Source organism: Aquarana catesbeiana, linkage group LG13 (assembly GCF_042186555.1).
Source record: "Aquarana catesbeiana isolate 2022-GZ linkage group LG13, ASM4218655v1, whole genome shotgun sequence".
Classification (NCBI taxonomy): Eukaryota; Metazoa; Chordata; class Amphibia; order Anura; family Ranidae; genus Aquarana; species Aquarana catesbeiana.
This window is the reverse complement of record NC_133336.1, coordinates 83346792-83372055: the sequence shown is the minus strand read 5'-3', so window position 1 is coordinate 83372055 and position 25264 is coordinate 83346792. Positions and strand designations below refer to the sequence as shown.

The 25264-nt window shown below is 42.5% G+C and overlaps 1 protein-coding gene and 1 pseudogene across 10 annotated transcripts in view; both read left to right on the top strand.

Annotated features, from left to right (window-relative positions):
• PCNX1 (pecanex 1) overlaps positions 1-25264 on the top strand; it is a 307205-nt gene that overhangs the window by 196926 nt on the left and 85015 nt on the right. For all 10 annotated transcript variants that reach the window (XM_073609815.1, XM_073609817.1, XM_073609816.1 and 7 more), the window contains 3 exons: positions 1493-1634; positions 4547-4724; positions 6555-6665. In XM_073609815.1, coding sequence (XP_073465916.1) covers positions 1493-1634; positions 4547-4724; positions 6555-6665 — 431 coding nt within the window. The remainder of the gene's footprint in view (positions 1-1492; positions 1635-4546; positions 4725-6554; positions 6666-25264) is intronic.
• Positions 16137-16252, top strand: LOC141120652 (5S ribosomal RNA; annotated as a pseudogene).

The window sequence follows — 25264 nt, the reverse complement described above, 5'->3', positions numbered from 1 at the left end:
CTGCGGATGATAGCAGCATGGTGCAGCTGCCGGCCTCATTATAGTGACATGTCCCTGACGGGCGCTAGCTATTTGTGGTTCTCTGCACAGCCAGCGACTCCCGTATGAACATAGAGTGCATCCAGCAGTGATCACTGCAAGTAATTGCTGGCTGGGCAGGGTGCCACGAATAGCTGCTGCGATAGTGAACAGGGCCTGCAGCTGCACTTGGCCACTTTCATCCGCAGCTGTAAACAAGATTGCTGGCACTACAGTTCACACCACCCTTAATCGCTAATGTGAATGTAGCCTTAATTTTCTTTTTTAGGCTTTCTTTCCTTTATATTCACCTTGTGATCATGTGCCCTTACTGTGCCAGTAAGGGCACATGGGGAGCAAGGCATTTTTCCTTGTCTATGCAGTAGGGCTGCGCTGTAATAGCTGCCTTCAATTAGATGCGAGAACCCCAGCAAGGCTTCCCAAGAACAGCTGGGAGTGGCAGCCACATTGAAAGCAATTAGAAGCTGCCAGGTCTCGCAGCTGATCGCGGCCACTTGAATGTAATCGTTCATATAGCGATATTATGTGAGTGATTGACTTTGGACATAGGATGCACCCTAAATTGTTAGTTTCAATAACAAAAATACAGATGGTTCCTGTTTTCATATACATTGATGAATGAGGACTCTTGCTTTTATTGGTCACTAAGTAGGAAGTATTCCATTCATTAAAGTGGTTGTAAACCATAACATATATCCAATGAAGTGACTGGCCTCAGGTAGGAGGATTTGTTTCATCTACGTGTATCACCTAAGTTCTACTTGTTTAGCTGCAGTCTTCTCTAAATGTGTTAAGAGTCCAGACTTTTTAAAGCTTGTCTGAGATTTCCGAAAACGGGACGATGAGCTGTAATTACAGTCTGCAAAGCTCCGTATGAAAAGCTCAGAGCTGGTTGGAGGGACACCCCCCTACACACACACACAGCACCCAGGAACAGAGCTTAGGCTGTCAATCTGCTGAAGTTCCATCCCCTGTCGCCTTTTTTTTTCTTCGTGTCAGAGAAACTTGTCGCAAGTGATCCATGATGGCACAAAAACGAAGCAGCAGGCAGAAATGACACTTGGTGCTCATAACTGAGTAACTGAGATGAGTACATACTACAGAGCAGGGGTCTTCAAACTACGGCCCTCCAGTTGTTCATGAACTTCAATTCCCATCATGCCTAATCATGTCTGTGAATGTCAGAGTTTTACAATGCCTCATGGGAAGTGTAGTTCCCAAACAGCTGGAGGGCCGTAGTTTGAGGATCCCTGCTACAGAGGGATGTGCTTTGTTCATATTTCATGTCTGAAGTTTACAACCACTTTAAGTTTTTCATTGTTTGGGTGACCTAAAAGTGTTTATAGAAACTGAAGAGGAAGAAAATGTATGTGTTGCACCTAGCAACCACTTAGATGTCTGCTTCATTTTGACTGACTGTTTTTCATTTTGGGCTCAATGTTTTTTCCCCAAGATGCTGCTCACATGATGTGGTTCGAGAAGGCTCATGTTTGGCTGCTTTTTGTAGAGAAGAATATTATTTATCCTTTGATAGTTCTCAATGAACTGAGCAACGGTGCCAAGGAAATAGGCAGTCCTAAGAAATTAGGGGCTGAGTGAGTATATTATTTAAATTCTTCTTCCCTTTTTTTTCCAGGTATCATTAGGATTTTATCTATAAATATAAGCCTTTTATCTTACTGTAAAAAAATTTAAAAAATTCAGAACAGAACTCTTTCCAGGAATTTATTGACATTGTATGATGATGAGGCATAATTTTAAACTTCACATTTTATCCCACTTTTGAAGATTCAACTGTTTGGCTGTATCAGAAGGTTTAACTGCTAAGGGCTACCCAGGGATTTAGCTGGGAAGCTGTCAAAGCTGGCAGCAAATAGGCGATGGAGATATCCCCTGCCATGCCACTGCACATGTGCAAGGGGCATGATGTAGGGCGGAGAATGCCTCCGCAGTCTATGGTTCACTGTCGGCTTTGACTAATTTCAGGCTGGATATCTCGGGGGTTCAAACGCTCCAAACATTCCTGAGCGTACTGTGCTGATACCCATTGGCCCCTCTTGTCCGTCCATCCCAGGAGCTTGTGAGTGATGTGGGATAGATGAAAGAGGAAAGATGGCGAGGATCAGTGCACCAGAACATGTAGACCTGCCACAGGAGCTTCCCTGTACTCCATGAGCAAACTACTTTGGTTCAATAGACTACTGACCCCCCTGTACCATGCCCTCTTGACACCACCCCACCCTCCAAATGTGCCCTACTGATCCCGGTACACTGCTCTACTTACACTGGCCAGAACTCCGAGCGGAAAGCCAGGCTAGCATTGAGACCATTCTGACCTGGAACTATTAGAGCAAGCCGGTCTGCAGTGCCAGCCTTCATGATTGACTACTGTATCATACTTGGGGTGACCAGTTACTCTCCAGACTTGAAAAAAAATTGTGAATGAAAGTTTTTCACTGAAGCTAGCTTAAGGTAGGCCAAGTTTATATTTTTACAGTGAAATTTGTTTATTTTTTATTATTTTTTTTTTAATTTTTCCCTAGGTTTTCCTCCTCCATGGTGTTTTTTTTTTTTTTTTTTGAGAAAAAAAAATGCGGCACCCTGGTTATGTTTGATCTCTTCCATGTTGTTCAGGTAGATCTATCAAAGGTTGCCTTCCCTAACTTATGCCAATAAAAATACCATCCGAATGAACCACATTTTTAAAATTTTTGTTATGTTGCTTTTGGATCATATAAATGGACTATTCAATTTAGTGTCTCTGTAGAAATAACCAAGGTTTTAAAATTGACCCTATTTTTATATTAGACCTTCAGTGTCTGACTGCCAACTAATTTTTCTGTATTGAATTTAAGGAATAGTTTTTAAAAGTTGATGACATAAGGGCTGGTTGAAAAATGAAGCAGTACAGCTGTTTCTTAAAGTGGAAATAAACTTCCATCTTTTGCTTTTACCTATAGGTAAGCCTATAATAAGGCTTGCCTATAGGTAGTGTAAATATATCCTATAACGGGCACCTTTTAGGAGATATTTAGTGTACATGCAGCCAGTTTCATCACTGGCGCATGTACTCTAAAGGAACCAGCACACCTGCCTGGTTTGCCCAAAGTCGAAAAGTGTTTTCAAGGCTTCAGCTCTAGATTTCCTTGCATCACACTAATCCCCGTGCTCTTAACCCCATGGCTGCTTACAGCATACCTATTTAAAACTGAACTGAAGTTCCGCTTTGATACACTTAGCAGACATTTTACTGCAGAAGAGACATGTAATGTCTCTTCTGTAATAAAACATGCCTATCTGCCTGCTCAGGGCGATCCTCAGACTGTAAGAGTGTGTCCTGATGAAGCAAAACGCGTTGACTCACAGGGGCTCACTGCTGTCTTATATGGTGCCAGCATTTTTGTTCACGCCATACATTTATGTCTATTGTGTGTTAATTGTTTGTGTTTTTTTAAATTCTTTTGATACTTGCTCTGTTTGCGATTAATTGTTATCAATAAAATATATTTTTATTATACTCTCGTCCATTTTGCCTCTAAAGTTCTATCTAGGGCCATTCTTGGGCCCCCTTTTTCTAATATTTACCTCAGACTGTAAACTAAGCTGTGCATGTGCAGTTTAGCTTACAGCTGCTCGACCAATACTATGTGCAGGGATGACTAGCTCCTGAGCATGCGCAGGAGTGATGTCATCCCACACCAGCCAATGAAGATGGCCGAAACATGGCCCACAATAGAAGATGCTGGGACCGGCAAGGAAGTGTTGTGATGGTGAGTATCCTCGCTTTTAGTGCCACTTTAAGTAATGATATCTGTTCTTTCAGTTTCATTTAATGTCTTAGTAAAGATCTTCATTAAATTGAATACTTTGTGAAAGCGCCACACAGTTGGGGTTAAGGTTAAGAAAAAAGGGGGCTAGCCCACTGCTGCTGAGAAACATAGTCACTCTTGCAAGGTTGTGTATTTTGGAAACTTAAAGTGGAACTACACTGCATCTGAGTGCCACAAAGCAAAAATGCTATTTAATTTATTTTTAGTATTCAAAGCAAACGCACCCATCCATCCATGTCTCCATAATTTATTTTGCCAAGAAATCGCTTTAAAAAACGCCCACCTAACATTTCTGCTTATGGCCATTTTGAGTAAGGGCAGATTATTCATGTATCATTTACTTCTTGGAATATTCATCTGCCCTTAGCTCAGGCATGCAGACAGGAGGGTGTGCTTATCTGAGAAAACTCCTCCACCCGTCCAGAAGACTGCTGGGATGTATGACCTCATTTGCCAAGGCAAGAAACCAGGAAGTAACTGAAGAAACATAATTATTTTTTTTTTTTTAAACAAGTAATTATTATACACTATATATTAATGCTAGCAGCATAAGGGTTAAAAATCGTCATTGTTGATTTAAAGTGAAATTCTGCTTTAACTTTAATATAAGAAAGTGGAGCTTTGCAATAATGTTATATCCACCATGTAAGATGTAACCCATTGACTTGTGTTGACAGGGTTGGTGCATTGTTGATCACCATTGCCGGAATGAAGCTTCTAAGGTCTTCATATAGCAGTCCCACCTGCCAGTATGCCACATTCATCTTCACTGTACTCTTCTTTACATTTGATTACAAGGACTGCTCAGAGAAACTTCTGCTGGACCTATTCTTTATGTCAATACTTTTCAGCAAGGTATTGTATGACCACCTGTCATATTTGTGTCATAATATATTACAAATGTTTTAATAGTCATGTATGTGTGTGCTAGAATTAAAAGATACTAATTTCACTGTTAGAATAGTTTACTGCTTATGCATTAATCACGGTAGAAAGGTTTCCCTTTTTACCAATTCATTTATTTTACAAATCGGCTACGTGGCTCTGGCCTAAGGTCCTGATACACTTATATACAAATCTTTTCATTGTTTCCATAGCAGAGCTCCTAATTGCCATTCTTAAAAAGGCAAATACTTAAATAGAAGAGTAGACAAATATTAGTGAAGACTAAAGGCTCCCCTGGAATAGATTTTAAAATGAACCTTTCCATTCCTAAAGAATATAAATTTAGAGTCATTTTCATGCTGCTCTTCAATTTCGTTTTAAATGCCCCTTTGATTACCATGCAATGTAAACATGCTAAACTGTGTTGCTTCTGCCATTACATTTTTTTTTATTTTCGTGCACAGTCAATAGTGAAACCCCTTGGCTCCATCTCACTCCCCTGGCTCATGACACAGGAGGGTTTTGAGTCTGTGATTGGTAGTCTTACTCTTCACTGTACGAGAGGCAAGATGGTGGACCGAGTGGGGGAATAACTCTTGCTTATGAAGATTGGAACCATTTTTGTTGATACATTTTTTTACCGGTCAATTGTTTATATACCAAACATGTTTATATAAAGACTGGCAAAGGAAAGGGTCGGTTCAACATTTGTACAAACCCAAGTGAAATATAGATTTCTTTACCCTACTGTAAGACATTGATATAAAGTTGACAAGATACTGTTTAATGCTAAACTCCTGCCAGAAAAGACACGATTGTTTATCCCTCTATCTATGCCTAGGTATCCTATAATTTATATTTAAAATGTGTTTAATCTACCTTAATGTGACAGCCAGTGTCCCAATCCTCTATTCATCAGCACTGCAGGGTTACTTCTGTAAATGCCCACCTCCAATGCTGACGCTGCCTATTTATTTGGAAAATAGACACTCAGTATTGCACTGATTACAGTGCTCATGAGCCTCTCAACAGAGGAACACAGCGGCTTCAGTCAAGCAGCCAGAACTGGTATGGTGGAAAATTATGGGACTGTAGTTTAAGGGAAAAATATGTGGGTCTTGGAAACTGTATGTTAAAGTGGTTGTAAACCCTCACATATACCCGGTGAAGTGACTGGCCTCAGATGATACGCAGAGATGAACCAATCCTCTTACATAAGTTGTACCTGTTTATCTGCAGTCTTCTTTTCTCTACATCAGTTCAAAGTCCAGAATTTATAAAGCTTGTCTGAGCTGTCAGAAAAAAAGAGAGCGGAGAGCTGAAGTTACTCTGCAGAGCTAAGTGAGGAGAGCTGATTGGAGGGAAAGGACACACCCCATCACACGGCACACAGTAACAAAGCTGAGGCTGTCAATCCCAGGCTGTGTGCTGGAAGTTCCTCCCCTGTCATCTTTTTTTCTCTAGGTTCCAGGAAAACTTGTCAGAAGTGATTCATCCTGAAAGAAGAAGGAAGCAGCAGACAAAAATTACACTTTATGCTCCTAATTGATACAAGTACACACTGTAGAGGGATATGCTTTGTTCATATTTCATGTCTGAGGTTTGCAACCACTTTAAATCAAAGGCTATAGATTGCTGAGAAATGACTGGAAGAGTTTTCCAGGGTGGTTTTTTTTTTCCAGGCTGAAAATCAACTTTAAGTTGCCTAACCATGTTTATCCTATATTATTTAAAATGCTTTTAAAAAAAAATGTCTACCTACCATTTTAATGGTATTTTCTCCTTTTCCTAATACTTCAGCTTTGGGAGCTGTTCTACAAATTACGTTTTGTCTACACGTACATTGCTCCGTGGCAGATTACATGGGGATCAGCATTCCATGCCTTCGCCCAGCCTTTTGCCGTACCTCATATCCTTTATAACTGTTTCATTTCAGATTTTGTTTAATCTAGGCTTGAAGTGGTCTGCACATTTTCATGAATGCTCCCGAACCTCTGGGTAATAACTGTCTTTGGTCTTTGCAACTGTGGTATATTTCCAGTGAGCATATATTGGTATACCTGTTACTGGTACATTATCTACTGCCTTTTCCTTAATTTTGTTATATTACATGTAGAAGGCTATATTTAAACAAGAACCCTGCTACATTTTAAGATTCCTTCCAGATATCTGCTAACACAGGAAGTGCATGATCAACTAATCTTTGAACTTAGACTTGGATTGTGTGCTTGAGCCACCAGCAGTGATTCTTACCGGTAGAGATGTATTGTAGATATTGGCCAGCACACCAGAGCTCTTCAAGTTGGGTCCAAACGGCTTTATTAAATCCTGTTATCACATGCCTGACGAAGGGGTCCTGTGTGACCCCGAAACTCTGCACTCACTTGTTTGTGATGCGATCGTACTTCAATAAAGCTGTTTGAACTGAACTTGAAAATCTGTGGTGTGCTGGCAAACATCTTCACTGTCATGTAAGATCCGGTGAGGTCTACAGCTGGTGGTTGCTGCACCACCCAGTAACATAGTATTTTCCTGGAACCTATGATGGGAATATGGATGGTTATCTGCCACTGCAGAAGGCTTCCCATCAGAATACAATAGCGCTGCGGAGGGATTCCCGCATCAACACTGACAGTGTTCGAGGGAATAAAGCAAGGTAGAAGGAAAGATCATTGCATAATATGTGGCCTAACTTACATCAAGGAAACTAAGTAGCAAAAAGATAAAAAGTAGCGAACTAGAAAGACAGCTTTGTAAACAAGTCTGTCAACGTGAATAACCAAATGCAATATTGTATTGGAGCCTGACCATACTTAACCCCTTCCCGCCGACCGTACGCACATATGCGTACTCGGCTTTCCGGGGTTATACCGGGATGATGCCCGCAGCTGCAGGCATCATCCCGGTACCGTTGTTTCCAGCGGGCGATCGGCTACCCGTGTATAACAACCGATGCGGCTAAAAGCCGCTCGGTTGTTATACCGGAGGAGCGGGAGGGGACAACCCCCCCCCCTCCCGCTGCTGTTACCGGGCCTCCCGTGCAATCGGGAGGCCCGGTGTCCAATCGGGAATCTTCGGTGGCTGGGGGCGGGCTGGAACGAAGCTGTGAGCGGCTTCGTTCCAGCCTTCTTGTTGTAAACGCGGAAGCGACGTCATGACGTCACTTCCCGTTTACTCGGCTGCCAATGGCGCCGAATTTAAAAAAGTACACAGTATTCAGAATCGCTGTTTTCGGCGATCTGAATACTTTGAAGTGTAAAGGAGGGATGGGGGGTCTTTTAGACCCCCCATCCCTCCATAAAGAGTACCTGTCACCACCTATTACTGTCACAAGGGATGTTTACATTCTTTGTGACAGCAATAAAAATAAAAAAAAAAAAAAATAAAAAATTTTTTAAACACAATTTTAAAGTAAAATAAATAAATAAATAAAAATTTTTTTTTAAAGTGCCCCTGTCCCCGCAAGCTCGCGCAGCGAAGAAAACGCATACGGAAGTCGCGCCCACATATGTAAATGGTGTTCAAACCACACATGTGAGGTATCGCCGCGATCGTCAGAGCGAGAGCAATAATTCTAGCCCTAGACCTCCTCTGTAGCTCAAACCTGGTAACCGTAAAAAATTTTTTAAAGCGTCGCCTATGGAAATTCATAGGTACCGTAGTTTGTCGCCATTCCACAAGTGCGTGCAATTATAAAGGGTGACATGTTTGGTATCTATTTACTCGGCGTAACATCATCTTTCACATTATACAAAAAAATTGGGGTAACTTTACTGTTTGGATTTTTTAAAATTCATGAAAGTGTCACTTTTCCAAAAATTTGCGTTTAAAACACCGCTGCACAAATACCGTGTGATAAAAAATATTGCAACAATCGCCATTTTATTCTCTAGATTCTCTGCTAAAAAAATATATATAATGTTTGGGAACTCTAAGTAATTTTCTAGCAAAAAATACGGATTTTAACTTGTAAACACCAAATTTCAAAAATAGGCTTGGTCATGAAAGGGTTAATACAAAACAATTAGCATTATGTGTAAACTGGTTTAGGACCTGGAGGTTAGCAATCATGATACACTGAACCCTGCTAATGTCTGTAAGTGAGGATGCCTCCTCACACTGGCTTGGGAAACCAGAACCTACAGTGAGGGGGAAAAAAGTATTTGATACCCTGCTGATTTTGTACGGTTGCCCATTGACAAATGATCAGTCTATAATTTTAATGGTAGGGTTATTTTAACAGTGAGAAAGAATAAGAACAAAAATATCCAGAAAAACGCATTTCAAAAAAGTTATAAATTGATTTGCATTTTAATGAGTGAAATAAGTATTTGACCCCTTCGCAAAACATGACTTAGTACTTGGTGACAAAATCCTTGTTGGCAATCAGAGGTCAGACATTTCTTGTAGTTGGTCACCAGGTTTGCACACATCTCAGGAGGGTTTTTGTCCCACTCCTCTTTACAGATCCTCTCCAAGTCCTTAAGGTTTCGAGGCTGACTTTTCATAACTTGAAACTTCAGCTCCCTCCACATATTTTCTATAGGATTAAGGTCTGGAGACTGGTTGGGCCACTCCAGGTCCTTAATGTGCTTCTGCTTGAGCCACTCCTTTGTTGCCTTGGCCGTGTGTTTTAGGTCATCGTTTTGCTGGAATACCCATCCACAACCCATTTTCAATGCCCTGGCTGAGGGAAGGAGGTTTTCCCCCAAGATTTGACAGTACGTGGCTCTGTCCATCATCCCTTTTTGATGTGGTGAAGTTGTCCTGTCCAGTGTTAATTTTGGCAGCAAATTTCGTTTTAGTCTTTTGACTAAAATGGCATTTTGGTTTTAGTCCCATTTTAGTCTTCTGCAATTGTATTTAGTCGACTAAATCTCCAGTACATTTTAGTCGACTAAAACTAATTTTAGTCTAAAATCTAATGGGTGTAGTTAAATTGCAATGCATTATTTAACTACTTCAATACCAGGCACTTACAACCCCTTCCTGCCCAAGCCAGTTTCCAGCTTGCAGCGCTTTCGCTATTTAACCAGTTCAGATCCGCTTGCCGGGACTACGCATGCGCGCCCCCTGTGATCCCGACCCCTTACCACGTGATCAGCTGTCAGCCAATGACAGCTGATCATGTGATGTCAACAGAGCCGGTAATCGGCTATTTTTTCTCCTCGCGGTGACAGCGTGAGGAGAGAAAAAAAAGCCAATCACTGGCAGCTGTGAGAGGGACATCAGTCCCAATCACGGCAAGCTGCCGCCAGATCATCAGTGCCCCCTGCCAGTGCCACCTCGCAATAGGCAACAGTGCTGCCTACCAGTTCACATCAGTGCCCACAGTGCCACCCATCACTGCCTCAACAACAGTGCTGCACATCAGTGCCACCTATCAGTGCCATCTATCAGTGGTACCTATCAGGGCCCATCAGTGCCATCTTATCAATGGCCATCAGTGCTGCCTTACCTGTCCCCATCAGTGCCACCTTATCTGTGCCTATCAGTGCCCACCAGTGCAGCCAATCAGTGCCGCCTCATCAGCGCATATCAGTGAAGGAGAAAAATTACCTGTTTGCAAAATTTTATAACAAACTATTAAACATGATTTTTTTTTTTTTTTTTTTTTTTCAAAATTTTCCATCTTTTTTTGTTTAGCAAAAAATAAAAATCCCAGCTGTGATTAAATACCACCAAAAGAAAGCTCTATTTGTGGGGAAAAAAATGATAAAAATTTCATTTGGGTACAGTGTTGTATGACCGCGCAATTGTCACTCAAAGTGCGTCAGCACTGAAAATTGGTCTGGGCAGAAGGAGGGTTTAAGTGCCCAGTAAGCAAGTGGTTATATGACAATTGCGCGGTCATGCTACACTGTACCCAAACAGAATTTTTATCATTTTGTTCCCCCAAATAGAGCTTTCTTTTGATGGTATTTGATCACCTCTGCATTTTTATTTTTTGCTAAACAAAAACCTAAAATTTTGAAGAAAAAAAAAGTTTTTATTTTGTTTCTGTTATAAAATTTTGTAAATAAGTAAGTTTTCTCCTTCACTGATGGGCACTGATAAGGCAACACTGATGGGCACTGATAAGGCGGCACCAATGAGGTGGCACTGATGGGCACTGATAGGTGGCACTGATATACAGCACTGATGGGCATTTATAGGCAGCACTCATGGGTGGCACTGATGGGTGACACTGGGCACTGAAAGGCTGCACTGATGGGTACTTATGGGTGGCACTGCTGGGCACAGATATGCTGTACTGATGGCATTGTTAGGCATCCCTGTTGGCACTTGCAGGGATTGGGGATGGACATTGATTAGCAGCTGCCTGTGCACTGACTGGCATTTCCCTGGTGGTCTAGGGTGGCATTCCTGGTGGTCCTGGGAGCATCCTGGTGGTCCTGGGTAGGCATCCGAGGGGTGCTGCGCTGATAAACAATCAGCACAGACCCCCCCCCCCCCCCGTCAGGAGAGCAGCCGATCGGCTCTCCCCTACTCTAAAAGCCAATCAACGGCTCTTCCTGTTTACATCGTGATCAGCCGTGCGTCAGAGGCTCTTTACCGAGATCGGTGTAGCGGTGTGTCAGATTGACACACTGCACCACTGATTGCCGTGATGCGTGTGAGAGTGGTCATTCTGGAGGGCCGTCATATGGCGTCCACCCAAAACAAGAGCCGCGCTGCCCAGCTGTCATTTGACGGCCGGCTGGCGGGAAGCGGTTAAGCATTTCTCTGCAGTTTCCAAACTAATTATATACTGCTGGAGTGAAAAAATTTAATGTTATTATATATGGTATTAAGGTTTGAACATGCACTGCATACCAGTGTTAATTTTTTTTACGTCAATTTCTATTTAGTTTTAGTCATACTCTTTTGAGTAAAATGCCATTTTAGTTTTAGTCATCTCAAGTAAACTAAAATAGTATTAATTTAGTCAATGAAAATGTTAGCTGACAAAATTAACACTGGTCCTGTCCCCTTAGCAGAAAAACACCCCAAAAGCATAATGTTTCCGTTTCCATGTTTGACGGTGGGAATGGTATTCTTGGGGTCATAGGCAGCATTCCTCCTCCTCCAAACACGGCGAGTTGCTTTGATGCAAAGAGCTTGTTTTTGGTCTCATTTTACCACAACACTTTCACCCAGTTCTCCTCTGAATCATTCAGATGTTCATTAGCAAACTTCAGACGGGCCTGTACATGTGCTTTCCTGAGCAGGGGGACCTTGGGGGTGCTGCAGGATTCCAGTCCTTCATGGCGTAGTGTTACCAATTGCTTTCTTGATGACTATGGTCCAAGCTGCCTTGAGATCATTGACAAGATTCTCCAGTGTAGTTCTGGGCTGATTCCCCAGTGTTCTCATGCTATTTGAAACTCCAAGTGGTGAGTTCTTGCATGGAACCCTAGAGTGAGGGATATTGACAGTTATTTTGTTTTTTTTTCCATTTGCGATTAATCGCATCAGCTGTTGTCACCCTCTCACCAAGCTGCTTGGAGATGGTCTTGTAGGTTTACAATCTTGTCCCTGACATCATTGGACAGCTCTTTGGTCTTGGCCATGATGGAGAGATTGGAATCTGATTGCTTCTGTGGACAGGTGTCTTTTATACAGGTAACAAGCTGAGATTAGGAGCACTTCCTTTAAGAGAGTGCTCCTAATCTCAGCTCGTTACCTGTATAGAAGACACCTGGGACCTAGAAATCTTGCTGAATGAAAGGGGATCAAATACTTATTTCACTCATTAAAATGCAAATCAATTTATAACTTTTTTTTTTTAAATGCGTTGTTCTAGATATTTTTGTTCTTTCTCTCACTGTTAAAATAAAACCTACCATTAAAATTATAGACTGATCATTTGTCAGTGGGCAAACGTACAAAATAAGCAGGGGATCAAATACTACTTTTCCCTCACTGTATACGAAATAACAAAGAGAGGGGGGCACCAAGCAGCCTTATAGTGCCGTATATTTCTTTAATCATACTTCACGGGACACAGAGCCATAGTAATTACTATGTGGGTTACAGTCCACTTTCAGGTGCTGGGCACTGGCACACCCTAAACAGGAAGTTACCTCCCTATATAACCCCTCCCATACCGGGAGCGTCTCAGTTTTTTCGCTAGTGTCTAAGGTGTTGGTCACGAGTGAAGATGTGCTGTGTTGAGCTCCACTGGAGCAATCTTTGCTGGGGCCAGCTATGCAGCTGGATCCATTCAAAATGTCTTTTAGGCCAAATTGAATGGTGCCCGGGCCTCGTATCCGAAGAAACGAGGTTTTGCTTGTAAACGCTTCTCTTTTTTAGAGAGCTGGACCCTGGGATCCAGTACTTTTGGTATTAAGGCCATAAAGTTTTACTGACGAAGTGCTAATGCAAGTCCAGGATTGTGGGTTCCCCCGAGGGTCCCCGGTTCCTGAAGGTTTGTTAACGGAACCCACCGTGAAGGGTGAAGATTGGGTCTGTTGGTTTTACCACAGAAAACCCTGCAGCGGAAAGGTAAGTGGAGTTTTCTAAGGAATCTTTAAATTTTCTTATGAAATGTCTCCTTTAAAGTAAATGTTGTCATGCCTAAGTGTCACCACTGGGGGCTGTATAGAGCACGTACCTTCTCATGCTTTGCTCAGAGATCACGCTGTGTCACAGAAGCAGCAGACTTTTTTCCTCCGGCTAGCAGGCAGACCTCTGGTAAGTTTGGGGGGGGGGTTTGCTTCCTCCAGACACCCCCACATGAGCTGAACTCTTCCCCTCTTCATGAGGCTGAGTATAAGGGAGAACTAAAGACGATTGGCAATGCCGTTGGCTTTCACCGCTCCTACTCGGTGGCGCCTTCCATCCCTCACTCACAAGCAGATCCCGTCTGATCGGAGGCCCGTGCTTGCACGGGAAAACTTTTTTGAAAGAGAAAGGAGGGGGCGTGATGCGACGTGGGGGCGGGGCTTAGCGCGGCGTTGGCGTCCTCCAACGTGGGAGTGTGTTTAAAAAAAAAAAACTCCATTTGTGCTGGCTGCAAAATTGTCGGAGAGACATAAGAGCAAAGGGGAGCATGAAAGAGGTTGGTGACACAGGCATTTCCTATTTGACACATTTACTGTTTGCATCAGGCTGAGCATTAATAGCAGCAGCAGTGGCTGGACTATTGCTCAAGCAGTGGATGCGATTTCTTCTGGTAGTACCTCTGCTTTGTGTATCAGGCTAAGGTCAGAAGGGGGGGGTTGAAACTCCCCCAAAAAAGAGCTAAAAGGGTCTCCCTCAAGCTCTGGAAAGCCTACTCATCTCTACAAATGGCATCCTCCCCTGAGAGGGGGTGGCTGGTCAGAGTGAGCAATCGGGGCCATGAAATGTTTGCAACTGTTTTCAACACTGCAGCCCCTGTTTTATTTTACTAAAAAGATCTTTTTTCCTCAGCCATGATAGGTTTTAAAAAAAAAAAAAGAAGTTTAGCTACTTAAATCGCATCCCAGTTTGGGTCAAAATGCGACAGGTTCTCTTCCATTACCCAGGACCCTCAAACTGAGGAACTAGGGGCAGGAGAAGACAAATTCCCTCAGGGGACCGTGGTGAGGCTGATGACTCCTCTTCTGAGGTGTCAAATGCGGGAAAATCAGCTGTTTCAATCTTAAGATTGATGGTGCGATTTCTTGCTGAATGATCCGCTCCACCTTAACTGAGTGTTTGGGTTCGCTAAAGCCTCCTCAAGCTGTGCATGCCTTTTCCTGTCCATTCATTGTTGGAAAAACTTTTTTGTATCTGAGAGGATCACCCAGATAAGCATTATTTTCCCTCCTAAAAAGTCTTCACACTTTATTCTATGGTGGAGGAAATTCACTAAGTAGAGTATACCAGCAATTAACGCTGCTATATCCTCTGTGAATAAGAGTTTGACTTGTCTGGCAGACAATGCTCAAATGCTTAGGGATCCAAAGGCTAAAAAGTTGGAATTCCTATTAAAAAAAAAAAAACAAAACTTTTTTTCTCTGGCAGATTGAGTGTCTCAGCCTGCGCTGACAGTAACTGCTTAATCGTTGAGAGACTATTTTAAACAGGTGTTCAAGGTTATCCTGCTCAGCAACTTTGTTTGCAATAGTTGCTATGAGAGATTCTATCCTTCAGGCCTTGCGCCCTTCACTAAGCACCATGCAAAAGCTCCTAGCTAGTTTCTTTTTTTGAGGTGAAACAGCTATTTAGGGATGTTTTGGATAATACATCCAAAGAAATTCTAGTGGGAAAAGTAACCCTTTTGCCATTTAAGAAAAGGAGTAAATATATTTTCGTTTTAAAGCTTCTTCTGTGCCAGGGGCGACTGCTTCCGACGTCGGGTTCAAGAGGTAATCCTCAGGGTTAACCCCAGGGGTAAAAGAGGTCTTGGGGGAGGAAACCTACAAGATAATGAAGCCTCCTTATGAGGAGGTGCCCCCGCTCGCTCAATAGGGGGAATTCTTCTGCAGTTCTCAAGGATCTGGCAGGAAGAGTGTCAAGATGAATGGGGGACTTCCTCAATAGCTCCACGGTACAAACTGGAGTTCCAAGAGTTCCTGTGTCCTCGTTTTCTCAGATCAAACAGTCCTAAGGATCCAGAGAAAAAAGTCTTTCTCTCAAGCATTGCACCATCTTTTGGCAAAAAGTGATCATGGTGGCCCCCATGTAAGAGCAGAGGTTGGGGTTTGGTTAAATCCAAATGGACATTCTGGATCTCAAAAATCTAATTCAAATACTGAATATAACCACTCTTTTTTTTCGCATGGAGTCAATCCAATCAGTTATATCCATCCTACAAGGAGGAGAACTTCGGGCGTCAATCGACGTCAAAGATGCATACCTCCATATGCCTATTTCCTCGCTCACTAGTAATATCTACTTTTCAAGGTGGAAAATCTTCATTTTCAGTGTGTAGCTCTACTTTCTGGTCTAGCTACTGAACCTTGAGCATTTACAAAGGTTCTGGTCTCTCTTCTAGCCAGATTAAGGACCCAAGGTATAATGATTATAGTTTACCTGGACGATCTGTTCTTGATAGTCCAGTCGGTAGCCCATTTGGACCAAAGTATGGTCACCACATTTAACTACCTGGAATATCTAGGTTGGATTCTCAACCTAGGAGAAATCATCTTTAAAACAATGAAGAAGGCTAAAATACTTGAGTCTGATCATAGGTACACCCAGAAAAGGGTATTCTTGCCCCAGGCAAAGATCAGCGCCATAAAGGAACTGATTTAGGTCGAAACAAGATGAATTTCTTCTATTCTACTTTGCATGAGGTTGTTGGGAAAGATGGTGGCTTCATTTTAGGCCGTTCCTTATGCTCAGTTTCATTCGAGACTGCTGCAAAACAGTATCCTATCAGCTTGGAACAAAGGGTTCAAGCTCTAGATTCCCAATGTGTCTGACTCCAAAGCCTACGGCCACATCACCCTGAAAGCACCCGATCTCGTCTGATCTTGGAGGCTAAGCAGGGTCGGGCCTGGTTAGGACCCGGATGGACCACCTGGAAATACCAGGTGCTGTAGGCTGGGTACGCCGGAGCCTCAGTTTATGGTTAATATCCAAAAATCTGCAAAGGGGAAAATCTTTCTTTCAGTTACCATGGAAGTGGCCCAGATCAGAAAGGGCCTTGCCCATTATCATTCTAGAAATTCAGGCAGAGCACTTGGTTCTGAGGGCCTGGACGTTCAGTTTACGGTATTGTCCTAAATAATTAAATAAATTTCGCGCAATATTAGTATTAATAAAAATAAATCAAAATATGTGAAATCTGTGTAAAAGAAAAACAAGGCGATAACAGTTAGGGTAGTGGTTGCTGAAGCTATTGTTGCAAGGATCAAAGATCTCCATATTGCAGCATATAGCTATCGCCACTATCTTCTAGTTGGGTGATGATATTATATCTGAAATATCCGTGAATATAAAACAAAGCTATCTGCAGTGGTGATATAAAATTATATCTAAAAATACAGTGAATAAAAAACACTTTCTGCAGTCATTAATAATTAATAGTAAGTGATTTTGTGCACCAAAACAATAAATATTATCATAAACCAGCAAACATAAAAAATAACAAGCATAAAAAATGTGCAATGACCGTTCGCTTCAGTGTTCAATTTAAGTGAAAATTATAGGAATGAGAAATTCTTGAAGGAGATGAATGGGTAGCAGCATATAAACAGTCTATAAATAATTCTTCTATTCAATTCTGGCATGTAGAGTATAGTAAATGTGTATCCCTGCTGGTGGTGTCTCCTAATGTGGTCTCACAGAACCCTCACCTTCAATTTGTAGTAAACGGGCATTCAGTGATTGTAGCTTTAAGATGTAGCGTTGGTCACTGGGAACCTCACTTTCTTTGTTACTATTCCTCCATGGTTCCTTCTGTATGGCTCCGCTCTAGTTTTCTCAGCGGTGGAGGAAATAAATAGGGGAGGGGGAGAAAACAAGGCTCCACTAGTGTGATATAGTTTTTAAAATCGGGGGGGGTGATGATATTTATTTTAGGTATTGCTCTTACATTTATTACTTTAAAAACAGGCAGAGTAAATGAGAAAAAGGTCTGGCGTTCTCAGCGCCCTCTCACTTGGTGCTTCAAATCGTGTGTACCGCTCTGGCCAATCCCTACGCGTTACGACACCATCATGTTTCCATGTGTTTGTATGTGTTTGGTTTTCTCTTTTTTTTTTTTTTTTTTTTTTTTCTTCTTCTTTAACATTCTGCTTAAAAATTTGTGAATCAGTACTGCTTGGACCTTGAAGAAGGGAACATACCCCGAAAGCTTGTCCTGAAAAATTGTATGTTAGTGCAAATAAAAAAAGTATCACGGACAGTACTCAATTTTCTCTGGTTTATGATAATATTTATTGTTTTGGTGCACAAATCACTTACTATTAATTATTAATGACTGCAGAAAGTGTTGTTTTTTTTATTCACGGTATTTTTAGATATAATTTTATATCACCACTGCAGATAGCTTTGTTTTATATTCACGGATATTTCAGATATAATATCATCACCCAACTAGAAGATAGTGGCGATAGCTATATGCTGCAATATGGAGATCTTTGATCCTTGCAACAATAGCTTCAGCAACCACTACCCTAACTGTTATCACCTTGTTTTTCTTTTACACAGATTTCACATATTTTGATTTATTTTTATTAATACTAATATTGCGCAAAATTTATTTAATTATTTATTGCATTAAGTGTTGGTGTGAACACCCTAATTTTTCTGCAATATTGCCACCTTTTTGCTATATGAAATATTCACATTTAAATAGTCTAGTCACTACCGTTACCTGTATTCCCTCATCCAATCAGCGCACAGGACACCTTTTAGTTTTATACGGTATTGTCCTGCCAGGATACAATCCCACTATGCCACAGCAATAGCCTATATTAATCACCAAGGGGGCACAGGAAGTTGTGCGGCCCAGAGAAAGGTGAATCATATCCTATTTTGGGCAGAAAACAATGTACTTTGTCTATCGGCGGTCTTAATTCTAGGAATAGAAAATTGGCAGATGGACTGCTTGAGTCACCAGCAGTTGTTCCCGGGGGAGAATGGTTCCTTCACCCCGATATCGTCCTGTCAATATGTCAAAGATGGGGGATCCCAGACATAGATCTGTTTACGTCCAGGTTCAACAAAGAAATTGATAACATGGTGTCAAAAACAAAGGATCCGCTAGCATGCGGAACAGATGCCTTGCTATTCCTGTGGAATCGGTTCTCACTGATTTATGCATTCCCTCTTAATCTGCCTGCATCCATGACTTCTTCGCAGGATCAAGCAGGAAGGAAAGTCAGTGATTCTTGTGGCCCCCAGCGGGGCTCAGGAAATCTTGGTATCCAGAGATCGTAAAGATGACAGTATGGGACCCATGAACCCTACCGCCACGGCCAGACCTTCTTTTGCAAGGTCCGGTATTCCATCCTACTTTACAAACGCTTAATTTAACTGTTTGTCTATTGAGACCCACACTCTGAAGAAATGTGGGCTGTCCGGTTCAGTGGTTTCTATTTTGGTTAATGCAAGGGAGCCGGTCTCCATAATTATATATTATGGAGTCTGGGAAACATATGTCTCCTGGTGTGAAACCAGGGGTTGCACCCCAGGAAATAGGTCAAAGGTAGAATCCTTGACTTTCCGCAGATGGGGTGAGAAATAAAGCTGGCCTTGAGTGCTTTCTAAGGACAGGTCTCAGCCTTATCGCTATTATTTCAACAGCCACTTAGCTTTCTTTGATTCGTAAGTTTATTCAGGGGGTAACACGGCTTAATCCCCGGTTAGGTCACCCCTGAACCCTTGGGATTTGAATTTTAGTTTTGGCGGCATTACAAAACAGCCTTTTTTTGGACCGGTACGACATATTCCCTTGGTCCTTTTTTTGACAAGGGAAACTATTTTTCTGGTAACCATATCTGCTGCAAGAAGGGTATCAGAATTGGCTGATTTTTCTTGTAAAGAGCCATATTATTATTGTTCACAAGGATAAGGTAGTATTGCGTCCTCATCCTAACTTTTTACCGAAGGTAGTATCAGGTTTTTATCTAAACCAGGATATTGTTCTATCTTCATTTTTCCCAGAACCCTGTTCTATGGAAGAAAAATCACTACATTCTCTTGATGTGGTGAGAGCAGTCTACTTAAAGACGACTGCTGAGATTCAGAAAAGGACTGTTTTGTTCGTATTGCCTGAAGGTCCTAAAAGAGGACATACAGCATGGAAATCTACTATTCTGAATGGATTCGACAAGTAATCGTTTTAGTTTATGGTTTAAAGAGGTAGTTTCTACCCTCTCAAATCAAAACGCACTCCTCTGGGGCTGTTAGTGCTTCGTGGGCAGTGCATCACCAAGCCTCCATGGCTCAAATCTGCAAGGTCGCAACTTGGTCTTCAATCCATAAATTTACCAGATTCTGTCAGGTGGATGTAAAAAGACATGAGGATGCAGCCTTTGGGCGCAGTGTACTGCAGGTAGCAGTATAAGTCCTCTGATTTCATGGTGCCCTACTTTTGTTGTGTCTCCCTCCCCTCAGTTGGCATTGCTCTGGGACATCCCACATAGTAATTACTATGGCTCTGAGTCCTGTGATGTACAATTAAAGAAAATATGATTTTTATAACGGCTTACCTGTAAAATTATTTTCTTTTGAAGTACATCACGGGACACAGAGGTCCTGCCCCTCTTTCTAGTATACACATGTATTGCTTTGCTACAAAACTGAGATGCTCCCGGTATGGGAGGGGTTATATGGGGAGGCAACTTCCTGTTTAGGGTGTGCCAGTGTCCAGCACCTGAAGGTGGACTATAACCCACATAGTATTTACTATGGCTCTGTGTCCCATGATGTACTTTGAAAGAAAAGGATTTTTACAGGTAAGCTGTTATAAAAATCCAATTTTTAGTCACTGGAAAGCTAAAATTCATAGTAAATGCACTCACAAGTCTGGGAGTAAGTAAAGCATGTCACTGTGAGGGAGAAGTTCTTGGCAAGGACTTCTCCCTCACGGTGAAATGCGTAACTTGCTCCCAGACTTGTGAATGCATTTACTGTTGTTTTTAGCTTTCCCGTGACTAAAATATATGGCACTATGAGGCTGTTTGGCGCCCTCTCTTTCTTTGCTGTGCCAGTAGCTCCAAAGAACAGGTTCAAAGGATTCTATTCAAACTTGTTTACAGTACCAAAGCTTAGTGGTGGTACTTAAAATCTCTCAACAATTATCTTTGAGTTCAAAAATTGCTCATGGAATTAGCAAGGTTTGTAATTACTTCCCAGTCAAGAGGAAGTCCTGGCATTTTTTTTTACATCCAAGATGCCTATCTGCTTATTCCCATTTATCTGAAACATCAGAGCTTTCTGTGATTAGTAGTGGCAGTCACTTTCCCTAAAGCTTCTTTCAGGACAGGCCGGTAGCCAGAGCCTCTTTGGGTTTTCTGTGTTTCTCTTGCAGACCAAACATTCTGGGAAGTGTAAGGCTCTTCTTCGGCCATGTGCAAATGTGCCTCTTGCAAGCTAACCCTTAAAAGGTCCTGGGCCAAACCCTTGTGTTAAAATTGTATTGCTTCGGAGGAAGTGGCTTTTAATTTTACTGTCATCTGTAAAGCAGGAGTTGTTTGCCACTTTCCAGGCCTTTAGGCCTTTGATGGCTGTTCCTCAGATACTGGCAATGCAACAGTGTTCCATGGCACCTCTGGGGGCCACTCTTTCTGATATCATGAGGGACCTTCTGGAGAGGGAGGAGGAAGTGGATAGTTTAGCAGCTTCCTCCCAGTGGGAGTCGGGAGGAAGAGCTGGACAAGGGAGATAAAGTCTTCCAGGTACAGTCTGTCTTTGGATGATGTGGAGGAGCTCCTGTGGGCTGTTAATACAACATTAGGCATTCAGGAGGAAAAATAATTCTTTCCACAGTCAGATATATTAGGGCACAAATGAGTGTAAAAGCCGAGTTTTTCCTGTGTAAAGTTATTTTAGATACCATCAAGAATGAGTGGTTGGATCCAGAAAGGAAGCCCTTTTCTCTATCTCTCCTAAATGCAGATTTCTGTTTGACAAGGATGGAGAAATTATATTGAATAGAAATCAAAAGCTGGATGCTGCCTTTTTGCAGGTCTCAAAGCATGGATCTGGTGTTTGAGGATAAAGGGCTCCTCAAGGACTCGACTTTGGCTAACCCGAATCCTGCTAGGACTACAATGATGGTTGCAAGAAATTAGGAGTTTTGGCTTTCCCAGTCGAAAACATTGAGGCTGGGATTGCCAGGAAGGATATTTTAGCTTTATTTCCGACTCTGTTGAGAGGTGTAGGGTACATTGCGGATTTTGTCGTCCTGAGCAAACCGTTAAATCATCAGTCTTGCTTCTCACAGTGGGAAGCTGTTACAGAGAGTCTTTGTCCTAAGGATAATTATCAGAGGTTACTACATAGAGTTTACAAGACTCCTTTTCTGACAGGGTTCTGACTACAAAGCTACAGATCAGGAAATATCGGTGGCCATGAGAGAATTTCTGGAGGAGTTAAGGGTTTAGAAAGTGGTGGTCCTAGTCCCCCGGGCAGAGGAGGGCTGGAGGTTTTACTCCTTTTTTTTTTTTTTCCTGGTTAAAAGCTGTGAATTAAGTTTTTAAAGTCAGGCGCTACAAACACTGTAGCTGCTGACTTTTAATAAGGACACTTACCTGTCCAGGGAGCCCGAGATCTCCCCCCCCGGCCGATCCGTCCATCAGATCGGGTGCAAGTGCCGCCGTTGTAACTAAACGGCCTTGCGGCTTCACTGCCGATTTCCTACTGCGCATGCGCAAGTCGTGTGATGCTTTGTGAATAGCCAGATTGTCTTCTGGGAATCACAGGTCCCGGAAGACGGGGGGGGCACGCCGCACAAGAGGACATGATGTCCTGCGCTGCGGCCTGGCTATAACGGAAGAACACTTAGTACTTCAAAAAAGGTACTTTTGAAAAAACAAGGGGTGGAGGGGGGTCTTTAGTTTAAGACCACCTTTCAAAAGTGGGTGGAACTCTGCTTTAATACCCTTGAGCCATTCTGTCTGTTACTAAAAGATCAGGATGAACCTAAGGGATGCTTATCTGCACATCCCTATTTCCCAGGGGTCTCAGAGGCATCTCAGGTTAGCAGTCAGGATGGATAGGGGGTTTGGCACCTGTAGTTCCGTACTCTCCTCTGTAGTCTATCCTCGTCTCCCAGGATTTTCACCAAGGTGATGGCAGAAGCCTTGGCCCCTCTACGCTTGACAGGAGTGGCAATTGTTTGGATGATCTCTAGCTGTTTGTGAGATCAAGGAGTCAGCTTCTGGCGAATCTCAGAATGGCGCAGGACTTGTAGAATCTCTGGTGGCTTTTGAAATACCAAAACTGCAACCTTGTGCCATCACAGGTTGTGACCTTCCTGGGATTCAAGATCGATAATGTTAGGCAAAAAGTTTTGCTGAGAATAAAGCTGGATGAGGCAGAGACTCATGCAGGAAAATCAGGACATTTTCATAAGGATCATCATGGCTGTTATGGGACTAAAAACTTATTTGATTCTGGCAGGTTTTCATCTGTGGTCTTTGCAACTTTTTATCCTTCGACCTTGGACTGCAGGCAGAAGTTAATGGATGGGAGGATTCAGATTCCAATACAGGTAAAACACTCTCTCTGGGGTGGAGGAAACTTTCCAGTCTCACTGGGGGTCTGTGGTGGGTTCTCCTAATGAACAGGCGGGTCAGCAACAATACGTAGGCTTGGGAGCCCATGCAGGGCGAGCTTTAGCGCAGGGCAGATGGGGTGACCAGGGAGACGGTAAGAAAGAAGTGTTACTAGCGCTATGTACATGAAAATTTGGGAGCCACAGAAAGGCATAGATAGTGTAGTAACGTCTTTTAATCTCTTAAAATGCAGCACTGATTAAAAGACGTTACTACACTATCTATGCCTTTCTGTGGCTCTGTTCGGAGGAGCTGATATTTGCAGATGATTGGGATATGAGCTCAACATAAGGAAACTTACATGTATATGCCACTATTGACCGGATTGGAAAATTGGCACATCTACTTACAAATGGTGTTTGCTGTGTGATTCCTCGACGGACGCATTGGAGGTCCTAAAGACATCCTATATTATATGCTCGTGGGTCACTTGGTGGCTAAAGATATCTGGTGCGCATTTAGATTTATCACTTTGGGTGAAGCACTTTTATTGAAGCACTTTGCACTTTAGAAAACCGCGGTGGTTGGAGTATACACAGAAGATTAAAAATCACTCGTATATCATATTTTATGAATATATGGACTTTTTGTTCTAATAAGAGTACGTCAGCTGTGCATTTTGAACCATTTTATACATTGGTACACTTACCAGAGTTCACATTTATTATTAGTGTGACATAAATTATATATGTTTGTTGGGCTCTTTATTTTTCTTTTATACATTAGTAGACACTAATTTTAGATGCAGTATCAGACGTATTAGAACTTTAGGTTTGGCACCGACACCCCATTTTTCCACGTCAAATTATTTTGTGAGGTGACTAATAGTGTAGTACAATTCAATAAGTAAATATATAAAAACAGTAAACTCACAGGATAACAAATTGTGGCAGTCTGTGCCCAGATTGGGCTCTGCAAAAGATTCCGCATGGGATCGTGAAGTAGTTCTTGCCGCTACGGCTGCTCTGTTAGACAGGAGAGAGGATGCTGGAAACACGAGCTGTCGTGAGATGGATGGCACCTGTCAGATCACGAGTAGAGGTGACCAATCGGAAAGGCTAGTCACACCACCTTCCTCAGCTGATTTTTTTTTTTTTTAATATTCCGTATTTATCGGCATATAACACGCACTTTTTTCCCCTGAAAATCCGTGGAAAATCGTGGGTGCGTGTTATAGGCCGATCCCCGCCAATTTTGTGTGATTGGAGCGATCGCGGCGATTGCCGCCGACATACACAGCCGTGTGTAAATTCAAATATGGCGCCGAGACTACAGGGACTCGGCGGAGCCGAGATACACATACCCGAGAGTCCTTGGCTTTTCTCGGTGCCGCTTACAGTCCCGCCCAGACTGTAAGCGGCACCGAAATATGGCGCCGAGCCTTGCAGTCTCGGCGCCATATTTGAATTCACACACGGCTGTGTATGTCGGCAGGGATCGCGGCGATCTGACAAGGCTGCACTGACAATTCTGCACTGGGGCAAGGCTGCACTGACAATTCTGCACTGGGGCAAGGCTGCACTGACAATTCTGCACTGGGGCAAGGCTGCACTGACAATTCTGCACTGGGGCAAGGCTGCACTGACAATTCTGCACTGGGGCAAGGCTGCACTGACAATTCTGCACTGGGGCAAGGCTGCACTGACAATTCTGCACTGGGGCAAGGCTGCACTGACAATTCTGCACTGGGGCAAGGCTGCACTGACAAGGCTGCAATAGACACTGGAGCAAGGCTGCATTGATGGGCATTTTAATGTAAGTTTTTCTTCCTTAAACTTTACTCCTAAAAGTTTTTTTCCTTAAAATTCCCTCCTAAACTTGGGGTACGTGTTATACGCCGATAAATACGGTATTCACTTATTAAACTGTGCTACACTATTGGTCGCTTGGCGCCTCTCACCCCCTCCCTTTTTCATTTTTCTTGCAGCTCTAAGGCACTAGATCAGCAGTTTAATTTCAGTTTGGAATATTTTGCAGAGGGTGCAGGTAAAGGGTTGGCGATTTGGTCCCTTAACCACTTCAGCCCCGGAAGGATTTACCCCCTTCCTGACCAGAGCATTTTTTAGAATTTGGCACTGCGTCGCTTTAACTGCTAATTGCGCGGTCATGCCATGCTGTACCCAAACAAAATTTGCGTCCTTTTCTTCCCACAATTAGAGCTTTCTTTTGATGGTATTTGATCATCTCTGCCGTTTTTTATTTTTTGCGCTATAAACGGAAAAAGACTGAAAATTTTGAAAAAAAACAGATATTTTCTATTTTTGTTATAAAAAAATCCAATAAACTCAATTTTAGTCATACATTTAGGCCAAAATGTATTCGGCCACA